General features: G+C 32.1%; 1 protein-coding gene across 1 annotated transcript; it reads right to left on the reverse strand.

The window, feature by feature from the left end:
• Positions 1-8,852: 8,852 nt before the first annotated feature.
• Positions 8,853-25,160, reverse strand: LOC127700305 (V-type proton ATPase catalytic subunit A-like). Its single transcript, XM_052203717.1, has 15 exons — positions 25,102-25,160; positions 21,180-21,276; positions 19,265-19,393; positions 18,583-18,672; positions 17,520-17,644; positions 16,940-17,077; positions 16,307-16,458; positions 15,528-15,690; positions 15,032-15,140; positions 14,463-14,700; positions 13,724-13,931; positions 13,217-13,276; positions 12,802-12,896; positions 11,833-12,004; positions 8,853-11,107 (listed from the first exon to the last, which is right to left on the reverse strand). The coding sequence occupies exons 1-15, from the start codon at positions 25,102-25,104 to the stop codon at positions 11,015-11,017; spliced, it is 1,872 nt and encodes a 623-aa protein (XP_052059677.1). The 5' UTR covers positions 25,105-25,160; the 3' UTR covers positions 8,853-11,014.
• Positions 25,161-26,911: the final 1,751 nt, after the last annotated feature.

The raw sequence follows: 26,911 nt of genomic DNA on the forward strand, positions 1-26,911 counted from the left end.
GTCTAAATCATTTAAAAGCTTCTGTGTGATCAATTGGAAAGCTGTGAGTGCTAAAAATAACTATTACCTCATTCTAAAATTAGATTTTGGTCCATATTGCTTTGATTGGTCGCTTTATCAAATACAATGATTAATAATGATGTAAAACAGACACTTGATGATAAAATAAAAGATATAAAGTAGGAAAGACTGGTAAAAATGTAAAACAAATAAATACTGCAACATTTTCAATATACATCTTAATCCTTCATGATATTTTTTGTATCAAACATTATATTAATTTTTATTATATTAATGTTTTCCTGTTTTAATTTCTTTAGATGAAACTATTTTTTAAAGTAAGGGGCTTTATGTTCTCCCAGGGGCAAGAGTCTCAAGACTCTTTTTTTTTCTTCTTTTTTTTTTTTTTAAGACAGGAAAATTTGAAACCTTCATTTTTTTTTACTCACACAAGAGTCAATTTACGCTTTTGCACAATTCAAACATTTTTTGTCCTCCGAAATAATACATTATTTTTCATTAAATTTAGATTAGTGGCTGCAATATGGAACATTGATCACCTCGTATATAGATATAAAAAGATGTGGTATGAGTGCCAATGAGACAACTCTCCATCCAAGTCGCAATTCATAAAAGTAAACCACTATAGGTCAAAGTACGGCCTTCAACACGGAGCCTTGGCTCACACCGAACAGCAAGCTATCAAGGGCCCCAAAAATGACTAGTGTAAAACCATTCAAACAGGAAAACCAACAGTCTAATCTATATAAAAAACGAGAAACACTTATGAACCACATAAAAAAACGACAACCACTGAACATCATGTTCCTGACTTAGGACAGGTGCAAACAAATGCAGCGGGTTTAAACATTTTAATAGGTGCCAACCTTCACCCTTATAACTATGTATATTTACAACTCTATATGAGTACCAGTAGTACTAAATATTATTCCCCAAGAAGCAGTCCTTTAAAAATTAGATTTTGATATAAATACTGAAACCATTTGTAATGATTTCAATTTATTTAAAATTGGCTTGTTTGTTTCAGTAGGAAAAAAAAGTAGTTGAGAAAAGCTACATTTAAGGCCTCACTGAAATACCAATAAAAGCGCTAAGCCCTTGCTTTTTGGTTAGTACAAGTTGTGATTATGTGTCATGAATTGATGCACTTAATCAGGCATATCCTTTCCTTTCCATAATAATTAGAGTCCATGCATGGATTTATTCTTGAGAGAATGCTCCTTTCCACCACCATTCATCTATTGTGCAGGCATATTTTTTTTTACTTTTTATATCAATTGTTTAATATTTCTTCAGAAGAAAATTATTTGTTCTGAAGGGAGTGAAAAAGAGTTTGTTTTATTGAAAATTAAAAATGGGTTCCTTGTTCCTGTTTGTTTAATATTGTAAGCATTTTTTTTTTAATTATAGTTGAAAATAAAATGCTCCGCAGGGCACAGCTTGATACGACCGCAGAGGTCAAACCCTGAACAGTTGGGGCAAGTATGGACACAACATTCAAGCTTGATACAGCTTTGCATTTGGATTGTGATTAAATATTTGACACAGCATAGGTTTCTGACACAGAATGAATGTGGTCTAAGAACTTAAAAATTTTAAATTGGACATTCACCTATTATGGTCCAATATCCAAAATCTAAATACATGGTTAGATTCAGCATATCAAAGAACCCCAAGAATTCAATTTTTGTTGATATCAAACAAAGTTTAATTTTGGACCCTTTTGACCTCAATGTGGACAAAGTTGATAACGGGGCCCAAAAATCAAAAATCTAAATACATGGTTAGATTCAGCATATCAAAGAACCCAATATATTCAATTTTTGTTGAAATCAAACAAAGTTTAATTTTGGACCCCGATTATGACCAACTTGAAAACTGGGCCCATAATCAAAAATCTAAATACATGTTTAGATTCAGCATATCAAAGAACCCTAAGAATTCAATTTTTGTTAAAATCAAACTAAGTTTAATTTTGGACCCTTTGGACCTTAATGTAGACCAATTTAAAAACGGAACCAAAAATTAAGAATCTAAATACACGGTTAGATTCGGCATATCAAAGAACCACAATAATTCAATTTTTGATGAAATCAAACAAAGTTTGATTTTGGACCCTTTGGACCTCAATGTGGACCAATTTAAAAATGGGGCCCACAATCAAAAAACTAAATACACTGTTAGATTCAGCATATTAAAGAACCCCAAGAATTCAAGAATAAAACCCCATTGAAATTGGTCAAGAAATAAGCAATTTCTATGAAGTATCTTCTTTTGCACAATACTGTGCAATTAAATATTTCTTGCTATTGCGCAATACTGTACAATTGACAATTTCTTGCTATTGCGCAATATTGTGCTATTGGATATTTCTTGCTATTGCGCAATACTGTGCAATTGAAGATTTCTTGCTATTGCGCAATACTGTGCAATTGAAGATTTCTTGCTATTGTGCAATACTGTGCAATTGAAAATTTCTTGCTATTGCACAATACTTATAATATAATAATTTACACATCCTGTTTGGTGTGTATCTCCTACCATATCATTATTATTATCTTTTAAATATAAATCAAAAATAACCAACTTAAAATGGAAAATTTTAAAAGAAAAAAAAAAGGAAAAAAAGAAAAAAAAGGAAAAAAAGAAAAATCCCCCCCCCCAAATTTTTTGAACCCCCTTATGATTCATTACCCCCAAACTCAATCCCAGCCTTCTCTTTGTGGTATGGTACCTTGCAGTACAATTTCAGAGAGATCCATACACTTGAACACAAGTTATTGTCTGGAAACTAGAAAAATGCTTATTTTTGGCCCTTTTTTGGCCCCTTATTCCTAAAAGTTTTTGGCAATTACCCCCAAACTCAATTCCAGCTTTCCCTTTGTGATATGGAACCTTGTAGTATAATTTCAGAAAGATCCATACACTTACACACAAGTTATTGTCATGAAACTAGAAAAATGCTTGTTTTTTGCCCCTTTTTTGGCCCCTAATTCCTAAAATTTTGAGGCAATTACCCCCAAAATCAATCCCAGCATTCCTTTTGTGATATGGAACCTTGTGGTACAATGTCAGAGAGATCCATACACTAACACACAAGTTATGTCTGGAAGTTACAAAAATGCTTATTTTTGGCCCCTAATTCCTTTACTGTTGGTACCATAACCCCCAAAATCAATCCCAACCTTCCTTTTGTGGTATTGAACCTTGTGGTAAAATTTCATAGAGATCCATTCACTTAAACTAAAGTTAGAGTGCGAAAACCAATGTGTCTTCAGACGACGCCAGAGGACGCCAGACGACGACGACGACGACGCCAACGTCATACCAATATACGACCACAAAAATTTTTTTGCGGTCGTATAAAGATGTGTTTGGCCATAAATATTTGTCTAATTTATTTTATCTAATTCAGACATAATTCCCTGCCAGATTCTGTGTTTCTTGCTTCAGTATTTTACAGTAAGATTGTCGGGCTATGTATCAGAGTGTTTGTAATAGATCTTTTGCCATATAATTTGAAATTGCCTTGTAGCTGTGTTCTTCAATTCAAAGATTTAGCATGATCCAGTGGCAGATCCAAAGGGGGAGGGGTTTCCAGGGGTTGTTTTTTTTCCCCCTAAGTGTCTGTAGTGATTTTGTGTTGTAAAGTAAAACACCACATCCTTTCTTTTCAATTATACAATGTATAAAGTAGTAGGCCCAGTAAGACCCCTTTTTGGCCCCAAAATATAGCAGTTTTACAAAATTGTTAAAATGTAAATTTTTAGCTATTTATTGGAAAGAAGAATACTTCTATGACATAAATATGGGCTGTTTTTGACAATACAATGCAAATGTATCGGTTACTAGCAACATTAAGTCAGGCTAAATTACTGAAATCTTCGAAATTTTAGCATTTTGGTTAATTTTTAGACAGTTTCCGTCTGAAATGGAAGTGGCCGCATTGGTGTTCATTTTTAATATTTATATGTAAGTTGTATTTGATGATAATACATAACATATATAAAGGTTGAGAATGAACACGGATGCGGCCACTTTCATTTTTGACAAAAACCATCTGAAAAGTGACATATTATGGCATATTTGATAGATTTTTCATATTTAAGCTTGAATTTGAGCGTCTTTAATGACTAAATCAGTTCAAAGCTTTCACATAAACTAATTGAATCGACTGAAGTAAAAATTTAAGTGTTTAAAAAGTGTCCAAAATCTTTCATCAGATGAACCTGAATTTTGAGGCCAAAATCTGCCTTTACCGGACCTACTCCTTTATATGTACAAGTAGTTTTTAATTGCCCAAAGGACTAGGATGTTAACAACTATAGATCACCACATGGTCTTCAACAATGAACAAACCTATCGTGTAAAGAAAGCTATAAAAGACAATGGCATGACAAAATGTGAAGCAATTCAAAAGAGAAAGACAAAAGCCTAATTTAAAGATCCATATAAAAATAAGGAAAAGTGGTAGGATTGCCAATGAGACAATTATCTACCAGATACCAAAGGACACAGTAATATAACTTTAGGTTACTGTATGACCTTCGACAATGAGCATATGGTATAGAAAGCTATAACACATCCTGGCATGACATAAATTGAAACAATTCAAACTAGAATAAAATGCTTCGCTGGGGCGCAACTTGATACGACCGCAGAGGTCGAACCCTGAACAGTTGGGGCAAGTATGGACACAACATTCAAGCTTGATACAGCTCTGAATTTGGATTGTTATTAAATATTTGACACAGCATAGGTTTCTGACACAGAAAGAATGTGGTCTAAGAACTTGAATTTTTTTAATTTACCTATTATGGTCCAATGTCCAAAATCAAAATGCATGGTTAGATTCAGCATATCAAAGAACCCCATATATTCAATTTTTGTTAAAATTAAACTAAGTTTAATTTTGGACCCTTTGGACCTTAATGTAGACCAATTTAAAAAACGGGACTTAAAATTAAAAATCTAAATACACGGTTAGATTTGGAATATCAAAGAACCCCAATATTCAATTTTTGATGAAATCAAACAAAGTTTAATTTTGGACCCTTTTGACCTCAATATGAACCAATTTGATAGCAAGGCCCACAAATAAAAAATCTAAATTCATGGTTAGATTCAGCATATCAAAGAACCCCATATATTCAATTTTTGTTGAAATCAAACAAAGTTTAATTTTGGACCCCAATTTGGACCAACTTGAAAACTGGGCCCATAATAAAAAATCTAAACACATGTTTAGATTCAGCATATCAAAGAACCCCAAGAATTCAATTTTTGATAAAATCAAACTAAGTTTAATTTTGGACCCTTTGGACCTCAATGAAGACCAATTTAAAAAACGGGACCCAAATTAAAAATCTAAAAACACGGTTAGATTTGGCATATCAAAGAACCCCAATAATTCAATTTTTGATGAAATCAAACAAAGTTTAATTTTGGACCCTTTTGACCTCAATATGAACCAATTTGATAGCGGGGCCTACAAATAAAAAATCTAAATACATGGTTTGATTCAGCATATCAAAGAACCTCATATATTCAATTTTTGTTGAAATCAAACAAAGTTTAATTTTGGACCCCAATTTGGACCAACTTGAAAACTGGGCCCATAATCAAAAATCTAAATACATGTTAAGATTCAGCATATCAAAGAACCCCATATATTCAATTTTTGTTGAAATCAAACAAAGTTTAAATACTGGACCCTATCTTGGACCAACTTGAAAACTGGGCCCATAATAAAAAATCTAAACACATGTTTAGAGTCAGCATATCAAAGAACCCCAATAATTCAATTTTTGTTAAAATCAAACCAAGTTTAATTTTGGACCCTTTGGACCTTAATGTAGACCAATTTAAAAAACAGGACCCAAATTAAAAATCTAAAAACACGGTTAGATTTGGCATATCAAAGAACCCCAATAATTCAATTTTTGATGAAATCAAACAAAGTTTAATTTTGGACCCTTTTGACCTCAATATGAACCAATTTGATAGCGGGGCCTACAAATAAAAAATCTAAATACATGGTTAGATTCAGCATATGGAAGAACCCCTATATATTCAATTATTGTTGAAATCAAACAAAGTTTAATTTTGGACCCCGATTTGGACCAACTTGAAAACTGGGCCCATAATCAAAAATCTAAATACATGTTTAGATTCAGCATATCAAAGAACCCTAAGAATTCATTTTTTGTTAAAATCAAACTAAGTTTAATTTTGGACCCTTTGGACCTTAATGTAGACCAATTTGAAAACGGAACCAAAAATTAAGAATCTATATACACGGTTAGATTCGGCATAGTCAAAGAACCCCAATAATTCAAGTTTTGATGAAATAAAACAAAGTTTAATTTTGGACCCTTTGGACCTCAATGTGGACCAATTTAAAAACGGGGCCCAAAATCCAAAAACTAAATACACGGTTAGATTCAGCATATTAAAGAACCCCAAGAATTCAAGAATAAAACCCCATTGAAATTGGTCAAGAAATAAGCAATTTATACGAAGTATCTTCTTTTGCACAATACTGTGCAATTGAATATTTCTTGCTATTGCGCAATACTGTACAATTGACAATTTCTTGCTATTGCGCAATATTGTGCTATTGGATATTTCTTGCTATTGCGCAATACTGTGCAATTGAAGATTTCTTGCTATTGCGCAATACTGTGCAATTGAAGATTTCTTGCTATTGTGCAATACTGTGCAATTGAAAATTTCTTGCTATTGCACAATACTTATTATATAATAATTTACACATCCTGTTTGGTGTGTATCTCCTTCCATATCATTATTATTTGCTTTTAAATATAAATCAGAAATAACCAACTAGAAATGGAAAATTTTAAAAGAAAAAAAAGGAAAAAAAAAAAATCCCCCCCCCAAATTTTTTGAACCCCCTTATGATTCATCACCCCCAAACTCAATCCCAGCCTTCCCTTTGTGGTATGGTACCTTGCAGTACAATTTCAGAGAGATCCATACACTTGAACACAAGTTATTGTCTGGAAACTAGAAAAATGCTTATTTTTGGCCCCCAATTCCTAAATGTTTCGGCAATTACCCCCAAACTCAAACCCAGCTTTCCCTTTGTGATATGGAACCTTGTAGTACAATTTCAGAAAGATCCATACACTTACACACAAGTTATTGTCATGAAACTAGAAAAATGCTTGTTTTTTGCCCCTTTTTTGGCCCCTAATTCCTAAAATATTGAGGCAATTACCCCCATCATCAATCCCAGCCTTCCCTTTTGTGGTATGGTACCTTGCAGTACAATTTCAAAGAGATCCATACACTTGAACACAAGTTATTGTCTGGAAACTAGAGAAATGCTTATTTTTGGCCCCTTTTTTGGCCCCCAATTCCTAAACGTTTCGGCAATTACCCCCAAACTCAATTCCAGCTTTCCCTTTGTGATATGGAACCTTGTAGTACAATTTCAGAAACATCCATACACTTACACACAAGTTATTGTCATGAAACTAGAAAAATGCTTGTTTTTTGCCCCTTTTTTGGCCCCTAATTCCTAAAATTTTGAGACAATTACCCCCAAAATCAATCCCAGCATTCCTTTTGTGATATGGAACCTTGTGGTGCAATGTCAGAGATATCCATACACTAACACACAAGTTATGTCTGGAAGTTACAAAAATGCTTATTTTTGGCCCCTTTTTGGCCCCTAATTCCTTTACTGTTGGTACCATAACCCCCAAAATCAATCCCAACCTTCCTTTTGTGGTATTGAACCTTGTGGTAAAATTTCATAGAGATCCATTCACTTAAACTAAAGTTAGAGTGCGAAAACCAATGTGTCTTCGGACGACGCCGGACGACGACGCCAACGTCATACCAATATACGACCACAAAAATTTTTTTGCGGTCGTATAAAAACTGTTCTATGACTATATCTTTTTCATGACATTACATACTAGCACACAAGAACTCCAGTTGTCATCATTACAACATTGTAACAGCATGAAGCATTCTTTGTAAAGCTAGAAAATGTCCTAACCATGCTGTACTGGTTGTTCTCTTTCGTTCTTAATTAATCAAGAGGCTGCCAAAATTACAGTAAACCAGGGTTTTCCTTACATTTATTAATGTAATTAATAATCTTAGATAATCAGGTTAGCTCTTCTGAAATAAAAATATCTCCATTGCACTTTAAAAATAGGTAATTCGCCTCAGTTTTGTTTCTCGTTATATGTAACTAATTACTAGTGGAGAACTAAGTTGACATCAGCAACAATGAAAACTTAAAGAGATGAATATGCTGTAAATCATAAAAGTACAGATTGATCGTCTTTTAAAAACCTCTAGAAATATGTCTAAACTGAGCTCATGCAAATGTATCTTAACATTCACTAAATACTTTTCAGTAAATCTCTACATGTAGACATTTGTACTACTTCAAAGGTTAAATGAGTTTATTTTTGGACAAGTCTTCCTATATTTCACTAATACATCACTTGCCTTTGATCCCTGTCATTTTTCTAATAAGACTAATCCTTGTACCAGTAAATTTTATAGTTAGAAAAACTTGCTGTTGAACACTTATTTCTATACCTCACTGACAAAACCTTTGCATGAAACCTATCAATGTGTGTCCTTATTTTGTTACCACTGATACATTTCAGCACAAAACTGGATAGTTAGTTTAAACTTATATCAGTCGAAGAAACAATATACAATTATTGATTATCTGTGTTATACAGTCTGAACTTGTTTGAGACCTTTCCATTTTTACAGCACTGAATTCATTTTTAAAGCAAATATAGTATATCCTTTAATTCTATTTAATGAAACAAAACACATTGTGTTCAATTTTTATTATTGATACCAGATAGTATATATATATTGTAAATTTTGCATCACTTTTTCTAACATACACGTACTGGTGTAGAAAACAATGTAACACATATGTCTAACAAATAAAACACAAATGTCTAACATCAAATACATATTTCTTATACAATGTTGCCTGGTTAATGTAACGTTAAATATGATGAGAATATGAAAAAAAAAACCTCCAGTAAAAATCAGATTTGGAAAGGAATCGTTGTTTTGAAATTTCAACTTCGTAACTTCAAATTTACCCTGAATTGGCCTGAAAGCTCAGAAATATTTTTTGGGAAAATCATTAACATAATTTTTTTTAAATGTTTTCTGCAATAAGTATCTCAGCATTAGTTTTAGTTATATTAATGTGATTTGAAAATTCAAATGAGTTAATATGAACAATTAAATAATTTGTGTAATCATGCATATTCATTAATCAAACAATAAAACAACAACTACAGTACATATTATTACACAAATTAATTGAAGCAGTAATTTAAATTCAACTTTCAAAATAGTGCAATTCTTATGGTAAATTTACACACAAAGTGTAATCTGTCTTACTAATAAATGAATGGTTCAGATCCTCCCTTTTATCAAAAATCATAAATCCAAAAATTATTGAAGTGTAGTCTCTAATTACATTTAAATAAGAGCTTTACAATAAATTAAAGGCAGTCACTTTTTTTTCCAAACAGGGGCCAACTTAGAATTGAAGATAACATATTTTTTTGGAATGTTAAACATAACAATATGTTCAACTGACTAGAACTCACAGATATTATATAAAGGCAACCATTCTCCCATTTATGTTCTCTAAATGTTAATTTTTGTTATATAATCTAGGATATTCAGATTGAATGAAGATTAAGATTCAAACCGACATATATAGGCAATTTGAATTTCCTTTACATTAAAATATAGAAAACAATTAATTTTATGAAACAATTAACTAAATTAAGACATACACATATGTATCACAGAAATATCCAAATATATATCTATCTATCTATTGCTATATAAATTATATCAATTCAAACAAAATTACTTGAAAGAGACAGATCCATAACTAATTCAGCAAAAAAATATAGGGAAATTATTGTTTTAGAATTTCATCCTTTAATGTTCTCATTTAGGGGGTGCTGAATAGTTTATTTATGGATTTCAATGGTATTTCATACTTTCAATGCACATGTACCTCCTACACTCTCTCAATCACATTGACACTCTATATTGTGACTATGTACACATGATTTATGGTTTATATTTTCAGTCAGTTTTCCAGTAAAATATGAATTATCTCCCTTTTTGAATGATGAATCTATTGCTAGTAAGATTTGTAACAGTATAGAATTTACAAAATAAAATTTGTGGTGCACTTCGAATTATGATCTATGTTATTTAACTATCTTTTATTGAATTAATTTGCAAATAAAATGAGAGAAAAACTGTTACTATTACTTTTTCTGTTGGAAACTATAAAATTATAAATTGTAACAAATATCATTTTTACTGCTATTTTGACAGCATAACCTGGCATTCATTTACCCGCTTATCATACAGATCAGTGTTTACATCGACCAACTTTATTTTACATATTAATATGAAATTAATATATAAGTATGGAATGTTTATAAATTATTTTTTTCTCATAACTAATAGCTTCCCTGAAACTTTATTTTTATCACTATGTAAAACACTTGTTCTGCAACTTATCTAAAAATATTAAAACTTTTCACCCTCAATTCTTTATTGATATCTTAATTACAAAGATAAGGTATTCTTGACATATGAATAAATAAATAAAAATACCCTTTGAATGCAGAAATGGCAAATTGTATGCAGAAAGGGCAAAATGGAGTAAAATAATTTGTTTTTTAATTTATAGAAAAAATCCTGAATAATCCTTGATTCAATATCTTGATTAACCCAAAGCAAAAATATCCGACTTTTCTGACATTACTTGCCTTTATCTAAATTTTATCCTAACACATCTACTCTATGTTACACAAAATTCTGAGTAATATTGTCAACAAGAACCTGCTTGGATCATTAGATGTATATGTACTAGCAGTCTATACAGTAATTATTAGTATAACAATAGTCATGGAGAACAGAATTAAGTTTGAATTATATTTTAATCTTCTAAATTTCGGAATGCTTGTTGAAGTTCTTCATACAATTCTTCATATTCTGATTTAATTTTCTTCTCTCCATCTTTTACTGGATCCTAAAAATAAAAATTAGATTGATTATATGCAGCTAAACACAAGTTATAAATATTTTAATTTGCTGCCAGTTTTATTGATTGAAGTAGAAGTACAGTAAGCAAGTTTTTTTTTGTTTTTTGTTTTGGCCTTTCTAACTGGTTTTAGCAACGATTATTAAATAAAATTGAGAATGGAAATGGGGAATGTGTCAAAGAGACAACAACCCAACCATAGAACAGACAACAGCATTTCTAACTTTCATAATGTGGTTACACAAGGGAAAATCCAAGCTCGACATAGTTTCAACAGTTAACATAAGCACCATTTGCAACTGTATACTAAATACCAATGATAAACTCATCAGTAACTATTCTGTAAAAAATAACATTAAATAGTGATCACAATGCTAGAAAAATAAGAAATATGTCTCTTGCCTTTGGATATTGTCTGTGAATGATAGATTGATTAATTGATGTTAAAGGCCACTTTCAGCACTATTGTGCTATTTCATGGCAGTCAGCTTTTATTGGTGGAGGAAGCTGGAGTGCCTGGAGAGAACCACTGACCTTCGATAGGAAAACTGACAATCCTAGTCAATTAAGATTGGAGTCGAGCACACCTGCCACAAGCTAGATTCGAACTCACAACCTCAGTGTTGACAGGCTAGTGATACAGTAGTTGAACTACTTAGACAACTCGGCCAACTAGGCCTTGCAAATAACAAAAAAAACCAAAAAGTTCATACCTTAAATTTCATACTGCTAAGTTTATACAATAAATCGTTCATTTGGTCCCTAATTATTGCCCATGTTACTTTGTTTTCACTCTGTGCTGTGCTCTCTATTGAATGTTTAGCCATATCGTAAAAACCTATAATATTCTTCAGCATACCAACGGTCTTGTAAAATGGACAAAATCTGAAAAAGAAAGTACATTTCATAGGTATCTATAATATTCATTATGTAAAAGTATATTTTGTTTACTGGCAGAATTAAACCTGACAATATTATTTAAATTTTTAGTGACAGCATTTATTTCTTTAACTTAACAATCTTGTCAGACTCTGGATTTGGTACACTTGTTTTTACAAATGATGAAAATATTCTTATACTTAAAATGACCATTATTTTGATATGCATGTATATTCACCATTAAATCTTTAGGTGGTGAAGAAAACCTCTAAATGGTATAGCAAAAATGTTGATCATTTTTCTTTTTCAGGTCAACTATTAAGTCAGTCTATAGCAACCCTTCGCTGCAAAAAGTCTTTTTTGTGTACTACAGTAGTTCTGATTTTAACAGGACTCAATATGAATGATAATATTTCATTTTGCATTTAATGAAGAATACCATAGGTATCAAATACAAGAAATTTCTTTTTGTATATACATGTATAAGAGGTGAAAGTTTACAAGGTTGATATTTTGTGTAGTGTTGTGGTCAGAAAGAAATTCTCAATTTTCCTAAGGCAGGGTAAATTGTCTTCTTGTGGACAGTTACCTTGTAAACTAGCATGTTAAAAAAATGGCTCAGTGTGTCGGTCTAGTACAAAGCAGGGTTTACATCATTTATATCACATGACCAGGTTCTCTAATTTGCCACTGGACGTTAAACAGCCATCAATCCATCCATCAATTTGCCGAGTTGTTTGAATGCATTTACAATGATTTTCATACTGTAAAGACTATCCATATTTCAAACATAAATATTTTACCTGTCATAAGGTGTGTAACCATTTTGTTGTAAAAAGTCATCTTTAATTAACTTGGCAACTTCTAATGTGATTTTATCTGCTTCTGCTAAGGATGCCTACAATTATTTAAAACATAAGTTATAAAGCATTCAACATTGACAAATTTATTTGTTCTTACATAAGTCTGTACTAGTATATATATATATACATGGTTACTGTTTATCAGAAATTAAATTTGGGTATCATTATTACTACGATGACCAAAAACAATGCAGAATTCAGGGTCAAATAGATGTTGTTATTATATTTTATGTGTTTTCTTGTGCTCACTGTTAAAGGCTAATAATTTCCTTCAATTTTAAAGTTCCTGCCAATATTGTCTTTGCTGTCACACTATATATTATACCATCTTAATCATTAATTTATTTGTAGTTACCTTTCCTACTAACTGTACAATTTCTGACAATTCTTCCTCTTCTTGTAGAATTTCTTTACACTGAAATAATTTTAGTTCTCATGTATTCTAATGTATAAAGGTGTTATATAAATTGAATATAGGAAGAATACTTTGGCATTTAAGTATAAAATTTAATATAATTGTTACTTGCATACTTGACAGCTTCCAAGATATCATTTTGAAAGTGTCTCAATAAATGGAAAGTTACAATAATGAGCGTCTTGATGGGGTCCCTCATGTCCGGATTCTTTAATACTTTAGGCATTTTTTTCTATTCTTTATTTTTTCTTTGCCCATTACAATTATTTTCTTTTCATCATACCTTAGCACCCAATTATTCTCCTTTTTTTTTTGCCTATTTTTCTCTTCTCTTTACTTTGTTCGCCCTTTAATTTGCACATTATTCTCTATACTGTAATCCCCATCCAGACCCTCAGAAACTTCAATCTCCTACAAAATGTCTAAAACATTAAGAACACAACTTACCTTCTTCCTTAGTGGCACAAAGTCATTGAAATTTTTATCATAGAACTCATCTAATGCTCTTGTGTATTTACTGTGACTAATCAACCAATTAATAGATGGGAAATGTTTACGTTGAGCAAGTTTCTTATCTAAACCCCAAAACACCTGTACGATACTCAAGGTAGCTGAAGTTACAGGATCTGAGAAATCACCACCAGGTGGAGACACACTGAAAAAAATAAATCAATAATTATATAAATTCTGAAAAACTGTGTGCCAAACTTAAATCATATAGGATTCCTATTCAGTGTGTGCTCAACATAGTGTGCTATGATAACAGGGAATATTTTAGTACAATGTTTTGTGCAATCAAAATGGACAAATAATAAGGACTTGAATAAAATCAACGGTACAGTATGTTGTTTGCTCCTGCTTGTTCAAAGTATAGAAATTTTCATGACAAATGACTTTCCATAGATTGTAAGACAAAAACATGGAATAGAATTTGCATGCAATTTTTCAGTATATCTGAAATATCACATTTTATTATTGTTTCATAAGAATGCCATCATTTTGATTGATAGAACCAATTACTCGATTATCAAAAGTGATGTTTCATGTTCAATCAAAATACAACATCCATGACTGCACATGCTCTCCTTGTGTGGGTGTATCAATGTTTATTTGTACTATTGTACTTGTGCAAAGAACGAAAGAGTTCCAATTAATTCTTCAGTTTTATCAATTGTTTTTTACTTACGCTCCTACAATACTGACACTGCCCTCTCTAGACGGATTACCCAGACATTTCACACGACCAGCTCTTTCATAAAAGGAAGCCAATCTAGCAGCAAGGTATGCTGGGTAACCAGACTCGGCAGGCATTTCAGCCAAACGACCAGAAATTTCTCTCAAAGCTTCAGCCCATCTAGACGTAGAATCGGCCATCATGGATACATTGTAGCCCATATCTCTGAAGTACTCAGATAATGTAATACCTAAAAAATATGATTACATATAATGTAAAATCTACTATCCAATGTGTGCTTTATATATTTAAAGGTATTTAAGGGACATGTTTGAAGGTTGATTGATTGATTGATGGCAGCTTATAAGTAACCCTGCATGCTTTTATGTTATGTAACTTAAATTTCAAATTAGCCAGTTCATTTTTACCTGGCAAATAAAACATTCTGATTTTTACTCCTCAAAAAAGATATCAGCAAAGAACTTTTGTACTGAAAACATATTTCTTTCCAGGAAAGAGATTCTCCTACAGGAAAAAGTAGTATAATAGACATAAAATATTTGAGGTATGACTATACTAACCAGTATAAATAGAAGCTTCTCTAGCAGCTACAGGCATGTTTGATGTATTGGCAACCAAAGCTGTTCTCTTCATAATACTTTCTGGTTTTCCATCAACTTCCATAGTCAACTGAAAAAATTAAAACATAGATTTAGTTATTTTCTACATGATATAACACTGTTTACAAATACATGTGTATAATTGGTGTATGCTTAGCTAAATGTTAAAAAGAATGAATAATATACTTCTACGTCACTTGGTCTCTGATAGAGAGTTGTCTCGTTGGCAATCATACTATATTGTCTTATTTCTATAAGTACATATAAGTAGGTCAAGGTGCAGTTATTTTTAGAGGATAAAGCTAATATACTGATGCCATATTTATAGTTCTGTCAGATTATTTGGTTATTTACTCCCCAGGTAAACATTTTCATGCTTTTCATTTATAACAAATCCATGATATTCAACCCTGAATAGTTTTAATTTCTGTAAATTATGCATAATGATTGTTATTACCTCAGGGAAATCTCGCAGTACTTCAGACATTTCATTTCCTCTTTCTCCACATCCTACGTAGACAATGACATCACTGTTACTATATTTAGACAAAGATTGCGAGATTACAGTTTTACCACATCCGAAAGCACCTGGGATAGCTGTTGTTCCACCCTGTACACATCTGAATAAAATCAACAAGAATAGGTAATGTCAATTTCGGGTTCATTAACTCTTTCCATACATTTCATGTGCTTTTTACTTTCATTTTTCCTCTTGATATATTTAGATCTAGCTTCTGTCAATCTACACATATACATTATTTCAAATTGTGTAATGTTTTTAACTGACGATTTTAATGTGCATTTATTACTATTAGTGCCATGATCACTTCTATTGATTTCACGGGAACAGAGAAACCATAAATTAAACAATTAACAAAATCTGTATTTTTAGTTTACACTGTAGTATGGAGAAGCACATGCTACAGACATGTGTGGGAATGTCTATCAGTTGTTTTTATTGCAAAAAAGACTATTTAAGCTGATTTTAGCTGTTTTTTCTGGGTGTTGCTTGACTCATTCGGCAATGTTAAGTTTTGATAATAAAATATTACAAGTTTATAAATCTCTTTTTCACTAAACTAGTGAAGTAATTACATTTGTGAAACCTTCTGGGAAATTTAAAAAAAGAAACATTGTATGCTGAAAAATAGATCTAAATGTAAACATGAAAAGCAATTGTAAACACATGTAAACACAACACAATTGGACTTGAAGTTAAGAGTTGTTAATACTTACGGGAAAAGAGCATCTAACACTCTCTGTCCTGTGAGTAGTGGGTAATTACCAGCTAATTTCTCTGTCACAGGACGAACTGTACGTACAGGCCATACTTGTAACATGGTAAATTTAGATTTTTCACCATCAAATTCTGTTTCTAAAATAACATCCTGAAAAATAAAATGTGTATTTAAAAACAATGATTTGTATAGAAAAGTGTAAGCATTTTTTTTAATATCCTTGCAAACGACAGCTGTACTCCTAAAAATAGTTTTCCATTTTGAATTTTTTGCCATTTTGAGGGTTGCAACATTTTGTGGGACTCTATGATATAAAACAGCAAAAAATGTGTACTTTTCTTTGTCACAGCTTCCATTCCGGTATTAACGTTTCCATAACATCCGAGTTAGAATAATATTTTCATAACTGTCAATGTGTGTAATGCATTGATGATTGTCAAATTTAGCTAAATGAATCTTTGTTTGCCAAAAAATAATTTTTAGATGTCAACATTTACTGGCAGCATCCACAATAATATTAAAATGTGGTTTCCTTCTCCTTTATGGCTATCTGTATTCTTTATTCTCTATAAATATATCAAAATGCTGTGCAACCATGTGACCCTGCCATATAACAGCGAGTTTGACTTACATTAACATCGTAACAACCTGGATCAGCTATCCATGTGACCTTGCCCTTTGCTCTGGGTGGTAACATGATTTTGTGTTTGACTAGAATATTTTCATATACAACTCCATAAATATCACCTCCAGTTATATGACTACCAACCTGTAATGAAAAATACAATGTATAAGGATATTGTCAGTTACAATCACATATACAGTTCTTTTATAACAACCCTGGAAATCACATACGTTTTTAGCACTGTGACATCAGAACTATAATTTTTTTACCGTAGTACTATAATTTTCAATATTTTTTTTTCTTTAAATTTCTATATGCATCTTTTTCACAACTTTCGTTACAAACAAGAAAGGAATCTCCAGTCATACCACTTAAGACACAACTTTCGTTACAAACAAGAAAGGAATCTCCAGTCATACCACTTAAGACACAACTTTAAACATGGTTATCATTTTTTTTTTAAATCCATAAGATTTCATGTCACTACAAGGATAATATGTCACTTCCTTTTTTTTCCATGTGTGAAAAAAAATATACCCAATAAAGAGTAGATGGTAAATTTTGCACCATTTACTAAAGAACTTACTCTGATATTGCCTTGAGGTTCAAACTCCCATTTTTTATTTTTGTCTAATGCTGGTGTGTTTATACCTTTAGGTATATAAATACTCTGTGTGATATCACAAATGTCTGCCAGAGGTCTTTGAATACCTGGAATTAATAAATTTATCATGAAATGACAATAACAAAAATTCAGACTTTTGATAAATATATGTTAACATCTAAATAATGATTGTATACTTTATGTTAATCAGGATCTACACCAATGATATGTATGTATGGGCTCATGTATCCTGTCAGTGTTGTATATCACCTTAGCCTGAATAAAAATTATATTATATTGGAGTATCTAGATATAAATATTAATTACCATTCTGATCTTCATTTTTGTTCACAGGTAATATGGGCTCATATCCCCTGGCAAGCTCAAGGCCTAGATAATCAATCAGATTGCAGTATAAGCTAGGGTATTTCACTCCAGTATAATATATCTTTAAGTAGTTCACAATTTTTTTCATTTTTTCACTTCTGTTAGGTAATGATGGTGTGGATGGGGAATACAGAATACAGAATAGAGAATAATGGGCAAAAAAGATAAAGAATAGAGAAAAATGGACACAAAAAAATTAAAAAATAGAGCATAATGAGGTGCTAAAATATAAAGAATGGAGAATAATGGACAAAAAGTATAAAGAATAGAGAAAAATGGCATAAAAAATTAAAGAATACAGAAATGGAGGAACCCCCCCCCCCCACAAAGACCCTCGGTAATGGAGTGAGGTGGATTAAATCAGATGATGGGCAGGCAGTCAAAATTTCATGCCCTTCATCCCTGTCAACCCACTTTACAAACAACAACCAGTCAATAAATGTAATGCCATCTTGATCTTGAATTACAGAAACTTGCATTCTTAGTGTTAGCCATTGTACAGTTATCAAAATTTAGCGATTCATTTTTCCTATTCGTGTACAAAATGTACATATACAAAATGTAAATGCATCGCACAAATCAATACCATGAGGTTTAAAACAAACAAACCCACAGCATCATAAGACTTATTTTCATTTTAAATGTAGATTATACTTACCATCAAAAATACTACCCATAATTCCAGGACCTAATTCTACAGATAGAGGTTTTCCTGTTCGTAACACAGGATCTCCAACAGTTACACCAGCTGTGCAGGTGTTAAGGTGGAAATAACAAACCATTGAGCTTAAGTATTTAGAAATAAATATATAATTACAGAAACAATGTAAAAATTTTATTCTTCAATTCTTGTGTTGACAGATCTAAATTTAAGGTTTACAATACCCCTTAAAAAAACAAAAAGTCTTAATACTTCTTCAACATTTTTTAAAGAATTGCTGACAATGCAACTACACACTTGACACATATAAAAGGATTTCGTAATAGTACTCAGTTTCTAAAAAAAATCGGCTGATGTATAGTAAAATGGCTGTTATTATTTCCATCTGTTGGTATACGTCTAGATGAGGGAATTATGCAGATATTATATCTCAAGCGGATGGGCTGAAATTTACATATCACAAGCGGGTGGCTGATATTTACATATCACAAGCGGGTGGGCTGATATTTATACATCACAAGTGGGTGGGCTGATATTTCAACCTCTGTTAGGATTTGAGAACAATTTCTTTAAGCTACCGGGGTATAAAATGCATAAAATCATATCTTTTAATTATTAATTCACATAAGTTTTTTGTATTGCAAAACCACTGAGTACATATGTACACATTTAAGGATACAGGTGTCTTCATAAACCTGGATGGTTGCCATGTCACCTTCCAATCGAATGATCTCTCCCACTAATTCTGAATGACCGACTCGAACCAACTCGTACATAGCAGCCCCTGCCATCTTCTGTGCCACAACGACTGTATAAAACAAAATATGCAAATATATTATACTTATATCTGAAGAAGTAACATTTACATTGAGGACTCATTATTACTTGTTATTCCTTGCATGTACATCAGTATTATTCTACAAAATACACATAGTACTGCAAAGGTGTGTATTCAGGATGTGTTTTAACCACAAAATCAAGTATCCATGAAAATGATTGATTCCACAGAGATACAGTGCAGCTGTAAAAGGCTTTTTGTACTGTAACTGCTTAACTTCTTGGATGTTTGGGTCAATATCTTTAACTAGCAGAGTCACATAAAATCCAATGAGTAAATAAATTTAGAATATGCAGTATAAAGTTTTAAGAGATACATATGTCACATGTATGTATTTTTTAATTCTTTTCTTCTCACTAAAAAAATCATGTGCATGTGGCATTGCTTTTATTGCAATTTTACATTTATTCATTTTCTGTATATCTTCTTTTCATGGAACATGTGAAAGTTATTGTAACCTATAGTTCCCTTTTACTTCAGGCCAAAATTCATGAATTCAAAATGAATGCAGGTGTTTTATGTTAGTCAGAACATTGAATTACTATACACTTTGTTTTATGAATACACCAACTACAGAGCTTATTGCTTATTGCTTTTCTTGGACTGATGATTTTAGATTTACATGAATGAAGATCACTTAGAAAACAAGAGCTGAGTCAATAAAGTGTGAAATGTAGATTTAATGAGATTTGGTGAGAAAGTGCAAGGCTTCCAATATTCCCCCTTAAATATCAAGTTATATACATTAGTATTTAAAAAATAAATGGATAATGTGTCCTGATGCCCCCGCTTGCATACAACATTATAAAGGGACATAACTCAAGAACGATAAAAGTGACGCTACCCAAATTTGTACTTGATCTGAGTTTTAAGGTAATAAGTATTGTGTATAGGTTTCATTATGTTTGGTTGGGGCAAACTTAAGTTACAGAACTGAAACTAAAAATTTTGCAATTTTTTTTATTTATAAAGGGGCATAACTCGATAATGATTAAAGTGACGCCACCAAAATTCAACTTCATCTGTGTTTTGTGGTAAAAAGCATTGTGTATAAGTTTCATAACATTTGGTTGAGGCAACTTAAGTTAGAGAATGGAAACTAAAAATTCTGCAATTTTTCCATTTATAAAGAGGCATAACTCTAGAACGGTTGAAGTGACGCCACCAAAATTCAAACTTGATCTGTATTTTGTGGTAATAAGCATTGTACATAAGTTTCATAACATTTGGTTGAGTCAAACTTAGTTAGAGAACGGAAACTAAAAATTTTGTAAATTTTCCATTTATAAAGGGGCATAACTCTAGAACGGTTAGAGTGACCCTACCAAAAATCAAAATTCATCTGCATTTGGTGGTAATAAGCATTGTGTATAAGTTTCATAACATTAGGTTATGGCAAACTTAAGTTAGAGATCGGAAACCAATTTTGGGACGTACGTACGTACAGACGGACAAGGGTAAAACTTAAAGCCCCCTCCACTACGGCGGGGGCATAATAAAATTCTGACATAAAATTATATAATACATGTAGGTATCTTATATTCTCTTAGATTCGTCTTTGCAACAAGTAGTATAACTGATCATTAAGACAACTTGTGATCTTCATTTTATGCCAAAGAGCACACTAAATTATATGCTGTGGGTCAACAAAAAGGTCAATTACTAGGTTTCTTAGACTGGCTGTGGATGATCAAACGGATGTAAATGATTTTATTGCATTGTAGTTGAGGTTAACATGGTAAATAAAAAATGTTACCTGGTCCAGAAACAGCAAACACATTGCCAAAAATAGATTCTCTTTCTTCATCTTTGATCTTTGGTAGACTACTTTTAGCTCTGTCTAAACCACCAGCCTAAAAATATAATTTTACAGACATTTGTATTTTGTAATGAATATTCTTGCTCATAATTTCTTTACTAATATAAATAATTGTTCATACCCTAGTATTTTGGACTATTTTCACAACCCAGTTCATCTAAATATTATCACACTGCTTGTTATTTTTTCAATATAAAAGAGAATTGTAAACATTCCTTAATACGTATGATTTTACAAACTTTAGATAAGGCTAGAGCTGACAAAATGCAATTTTTCCATTTATAAAGGGGCATAACTCTAGAACGGTAAAAGTGACGCCACCAAAATTCAAACTTGATCTGTGTTTTGTGGTACATTGTAATAAGCATTGTGTATAAGTTTCATAACATTTGGTTGAGGCAAACTCAAGTTAGAGAACAAAAACAATTTTGGGACGTACGTACAGACGGACAAGGGTAAAACTTAATGCCCCCACCGCTACGACGGGGGCATAAAAAGCCTTGGCCTAATCTATTTTGTCATCAGGAACAACATATTAAAATTTGAAAGCATTTGTTGAATGGTTCTATAGCACAGAAACAACTTGAAGTGCCATTTTCCAATCAATCAAAGACCACAACTCATAAACAGCAAAAGTAAAAATCGTCACTATCAAACTTTGCATCCATTAAGTAATCAGTTACAATAGATTTAAATTTGAAAGGCCTTGGTTAAAAAGTTATTGCATGGAAACAGCATAAAGTAGCATTGTCTAATCAATCAATAACCAATAGCTAGACCATACCTGTCAACCTATGAAAATGAAAATACAGGTCATGACCTACATTGAAGAAGAAAATATTAGGTCATAACGCATACAAACTTTTTTAAACTGAATTTAAGTATTTAGGGGACATTTCTTTATATTTTAAATCGAACAGTTTCCAAAATATGTTCACATGGTGAAGTACTACTAACTGAAAATAATTTTAAACTTTTAATTTTATTTTTTCCTTGCACAATAAGTCAATATTAATGTGTCATACTTTGTCATTTCAAGCAAAGCCATCATGGCCATACCCCCTCTTCTTGTTTCATTCATAGTTTTAAATCAATTCTCAAGCTACTTGTTTCCTAGTATGTATCAGATGTATGTGCAGATTCTCAAAGTTTGTTGATATTGGAATACCATAAAAAAAAAAAGAAGCTTTAAATGGAAGTAGAGATAAAAAAAATAATTTTCAAAATAATTTTTAATTGTTTTAAGGTAGAATAAAATGCTCCGCTGGGCGCAGCTTGATACGGCCACAGAGGTCAAACCCTGAACAGTTGGGGCAAGTATGGACACAACATTCAAGCTTGATACAGCACTGAATTTGGATTGTGATTAAATATTTGACACAGCACAGGTTTCTGACACAGAATGAATGTGGTCTAAGAACTTAAAAAATTTTAATTTACCTATTCAAACCATATCATTCTTATTTGTTTGTATATATTAATCAGAAATAACCAATTTAAAATGGAAAATTTTAAAGAAAAAAAAATCCCCCCCCAAATTTTTTGAACCCCCTTTTGATTCATCACCCCAAAATCAATCCCAGCCTTCCCTTTGTGGTATGGTACCTGCAGTACAATTTCAGAGAGATCCATACACTTGAACACAAGTTATTGTCTGGAAACTAGAAAAATGCTTGTTTTTTGGCCCCAAATTCCTAAATGTTTAGGGCAATAACCCCCAAACTCAAACCCAGCTTTCCCTTTTAATTTGATATATGGAACCTTGTAGTACAATTTCATAAAGATCCATACACTTACACACAAGTTATTGTCCTGAAACTAGAAAAATGCTTGTTTTTTTGTCCCTTTTTTTGCCCCTAATTCCTAAAATTTTGAAGCAATTACCCCCAAAATCAATTCCCTTTGTGGTATGGTACCTTGCAGTACAATTTCAGAGAGATCCATACACTTGAATACAAGTTATTGTCTGGAAACTAGAAAAATGATTATTTTTGGCCCCTTATTCCTAAACGCTTTGGGCAATTACCCCCAAACTCAATTCCAGCTTTCCCTTTGTGATATGAAACCTTGTAGTACAATTTCAGAAAGATCCATACACTTACAAATGTACACACAAGTTATTGTCATGAAACAAGAAAAATGCTTGTTTTTTTGCCCCTTTTTTGGCCCCTAATTCCTAAAATTTTGAGGCAATTACCCCCAAAATCAATCCCAGCATTCCCTGTGTGATATGGAACCTTGTGGTACAATGTCAGAAAAATCCATATACTAACACACAAGTTATGTCTGGAAGTTACAAAAATGCTTATTTTTGGCCCCTAATTCCTTAACTGTTGGTACCATAACCCCCAAAATAAATCCCAACCTTCCTTTTGTGGTATTGAACCTTATGGTAAAATTTCATAGAGATCCATTCACTTAAACTAAAGTTCGAGTGCGAAAACCAATGTGTCTTCGATGAAGACGACGCCAACGTCATACCACATTTTTGCGGTCGTATAAAAATAAAAGAAAGTAATATTCTGATATGTATTTGCACTCAATTTGTTTTAGATTTAATCTTTTTACAAAAAAAAACAATAAAATTAAGGAGTATATTGTGAACGTTAACAAAAAAGGGGAAGTAACTCAAATTTATTGTCAAACAACTTTGAAATAGACAATTGGTGTTAATTAACAGTGTGTTTGTCACCAAAGTTGTCAAGTGAAGCCATGCACTTAATGGGTCACTTAATTTGACAGTTAACACAGCTAGTTAAACTTCTTGTCCAGGAAGAATTACGAATTTGCCGGTATTTCAAAGGAAAATCACGTATGAAATCAGTCTAAAGGCTCAACAATCCGAGAGAAAACGGGTCATTTTTCTGAATTCCCGGGTTATTTTATGACTCGTGGGTATTTAAAAAATCCCGGGTATGGGGTAAAATTCTCGGGTGTGACCCGCAGGATAAGGGTCAGTTGACAGGTATGAGCTAGCCATAAAAGATAAAACTCTTGAAAGGCAAAAGTAAAAAAAAAAAACTATGTTTGAGCTCTGACTGAATCATGTTTACAGATAGGATTAATTGTATATTCTAAGCTTGTGCATGCTAAAACTTTTATTTTTTCTGTTTTAAGCTCCAGAAAGTAGCATAATTTGTAGAAGGGTTGATTTAAATATTTCTATCAATGACCTGAAAGACCTTCAATATCATGGCAGTTGATTAATTTAAACCTTTTCCAATTTTTCATTCCTTTTTGAAATTTTTCAGAAAAAATCTTAATGAAGCATACAATTTCCATCGAATTTGTATCTGAAGAGCACATGATAACTTGCAAATTTGCATATCTGATTACAGAAAAAGATGATCACGAGGATGAATTATTTAAACAAACATGTCTGAATAACCTCCAAGAGCCCATCAGGTAGCACCTGCCTCAAATACCTATAAAAAGCTAGATAAACTCCTTAATCATAATCATGCCTCATGATACTCATTATTGTCATGAAAAGGCACGTAATATTTGCCACTGGACATTAAGATTACAACATAAATTTCAACCCAAACAAGTTAAATCTACATAATAAAACGTTATGATAATGTTATAGAAAATAGAAATTTTAGAGACTTTTCATCTGATGTCAATTTTCAATGAGACTGGTTGTATATGTATATAGTGTACAATGTAGAACCAAGAACCCGGCAAATGTCTTCGAAAATAATCACTATTAAGTATCTACAGCCTACAGGTCCGTAAAATTGTGGTTCATTTAGGACGAATAACAAATTTTCTTAGTCGATTCCTATAGAAGTTCAGTTCTTTACTAGTGACTGTTTAACATTTGGGGTATTCAGGCAATTCTTAAATACATACTTACCATTTTGCAATGAAATATTGAATTTGTAAAATTATCATGTGATAATCGATGTCTTGAGAGAAAACAACTTCCGGTTTAATGAAAATGCTGAAGCGGTTTTTAATAATCATAAAACTTTATCGGCGAATAACGAATATCGATCCGAATAAATTTCTTCTCTAAAAACACAGGTGAAAACGTATATTTGGAATTTATATTATGAAGGAACTTCTATATCACGACATTGGTGTTTGTGTCAACAGGACTGGTATCTATGCATAATATTGACTAAATTTTCGATCAAATTTATTTTTCAATTTTTATTTGCTTCAGTCAAGGACGTATAACTAATATTTATCATATACTTAGCATTAATATGATAGCTTTTGCATATGTGTAATGAACGGAAGTACACAAGCCATAATTTCCCACCCGGGATGATAACCCATATCAGGGGCGTCTCGTGCAAAAAACCAATAACAGTGCCTCTCGTGCAAGTTACTTCGGGTATTTCCGGTATCGTATGTTTACTTTTCCATTGTGGCGTCAGATATTTTTTATTATGACGTCAAAATTTTACGGGAACTTTTGGGATGTCCAGTAATGACGGACAAATAGCGATAAGGTTTATTGGATCCAGTGGTAAATCTGTTTGTACAGAACCAGCTGTTATTGAAAAAAAGATGTTAACATGGCTAAATCCGATGATATAGATTTTCAAAATGATGCTAGTTTACAATTAGTACTTGCTAATAAATGCCATTGACAATTATGAATCATCTCATATAGTACAACATGTAGTAATAATGATCATAAAACTGTAAATACTTCCTCCATGCTTCCAGCTTCCAAATTTTTAATGTTTCAAAATACCTCTATAGGAAATGGTACCATAATATATATGGAGGTAGTGCTGCTGCTATTGTTGGACAATTATAGTGTATTTGTTGGATTCATGATTTAACTTCTTTATAAAGTTTTTGACTGTTTTAGTTATTTCATTTGTTTATTTGCCTTACATAAAACAATTGTCGGAAGTATATGATAAAGAGATTAATACATGGCCTTTTCCATATCGACCCGGGTATCATCCCTCGACCCATACCAGCACCTCGACTACGTCTCGGGCTGATATGGGGGTCTCGGGATGATACCCGGGCCGATATGGAAAAGGCCATGTATTAATCTCTATATATATACGTCCTTGCTTCAGTGTTGATATATACTGGGACATAATATATTGATTTAGTATAATAGTCCCAGATATATAGGGCTATAGAATTAAATAAAAAAAATCATTTCAATCCATTTAGAAAAAGTTTTAAGCAAGGCGACTCTCAATCCTACCTATACTACTATTACCATGTGATATAGTAAAGGCTCAGCGGCAGCCAATACCAACCTAACTGGTTTGTCTATGCAAGGATTTATATAGTAAGACTTATATCTTACTATATAAATCCTTGGTCTATGATATATTCACCTAATTAAACTATCGAATAACAACAAATATACGTCATTTCCAATCATTCAAAATGAACCCCTAATTTTGAACACCCCTTTTTCTAGTGAATCGCAGAGAAACAGGAAAGCCGGGCTGCTAATCACAGTTAGTCTTTTTTATTTTTAATATTTGACATTCGCATAAGTGATATTTTTGTAAATGACGAAAGAACAAAACAAAATTAAGCTGAGGAAAAGGATTTGTATAGTGCAAGTCCTTGCTGAGGATAATGCCCTATGATCATATGCCGCCGGGTTGAAAAAAGTGTTCTTACACATTTAAAAAGTGCCACGGATGATCGATATAGTCTTAAAATGTTAGATTGTC

This window comes from Mytilus californianus, unplaced genomic scaffold (genome assembly GCF_021869535.1).
Source record: "Mytilus californianus isolate M0D057914Y unplaced genomic scaffold, xbMytCali1.0.p SCAF_5, whole genome shotgun sequence".
NCBI lineage: Eukaryota > Metazoa > Mollusca > Bivalvia > Mytilida > Mytilidae > Mytilus > Mytilus californianus.

What these genes read in the sequence shown, in the direction of transcription:
- LOC127700305 (XM_052203717.1), bottom strand. An exon ending in AACCTCAAGGCAATATCAGA is followed by an intron (nt 17,078 to 17,519) that starts GTAAGTTCTTTA and finishes TTTTCATTACAG; the next exon opens with GTTGGTAGTCATATAACTGG. An exon ending in AGAAGCTTCTATTTATACTG is followed by an intron (nt 14,701 to 15,031) that starts GTTAGTATAGTC and finishes CATATTTTTTAG; the next exon opens with GTATTACATTATCTGAGTAC.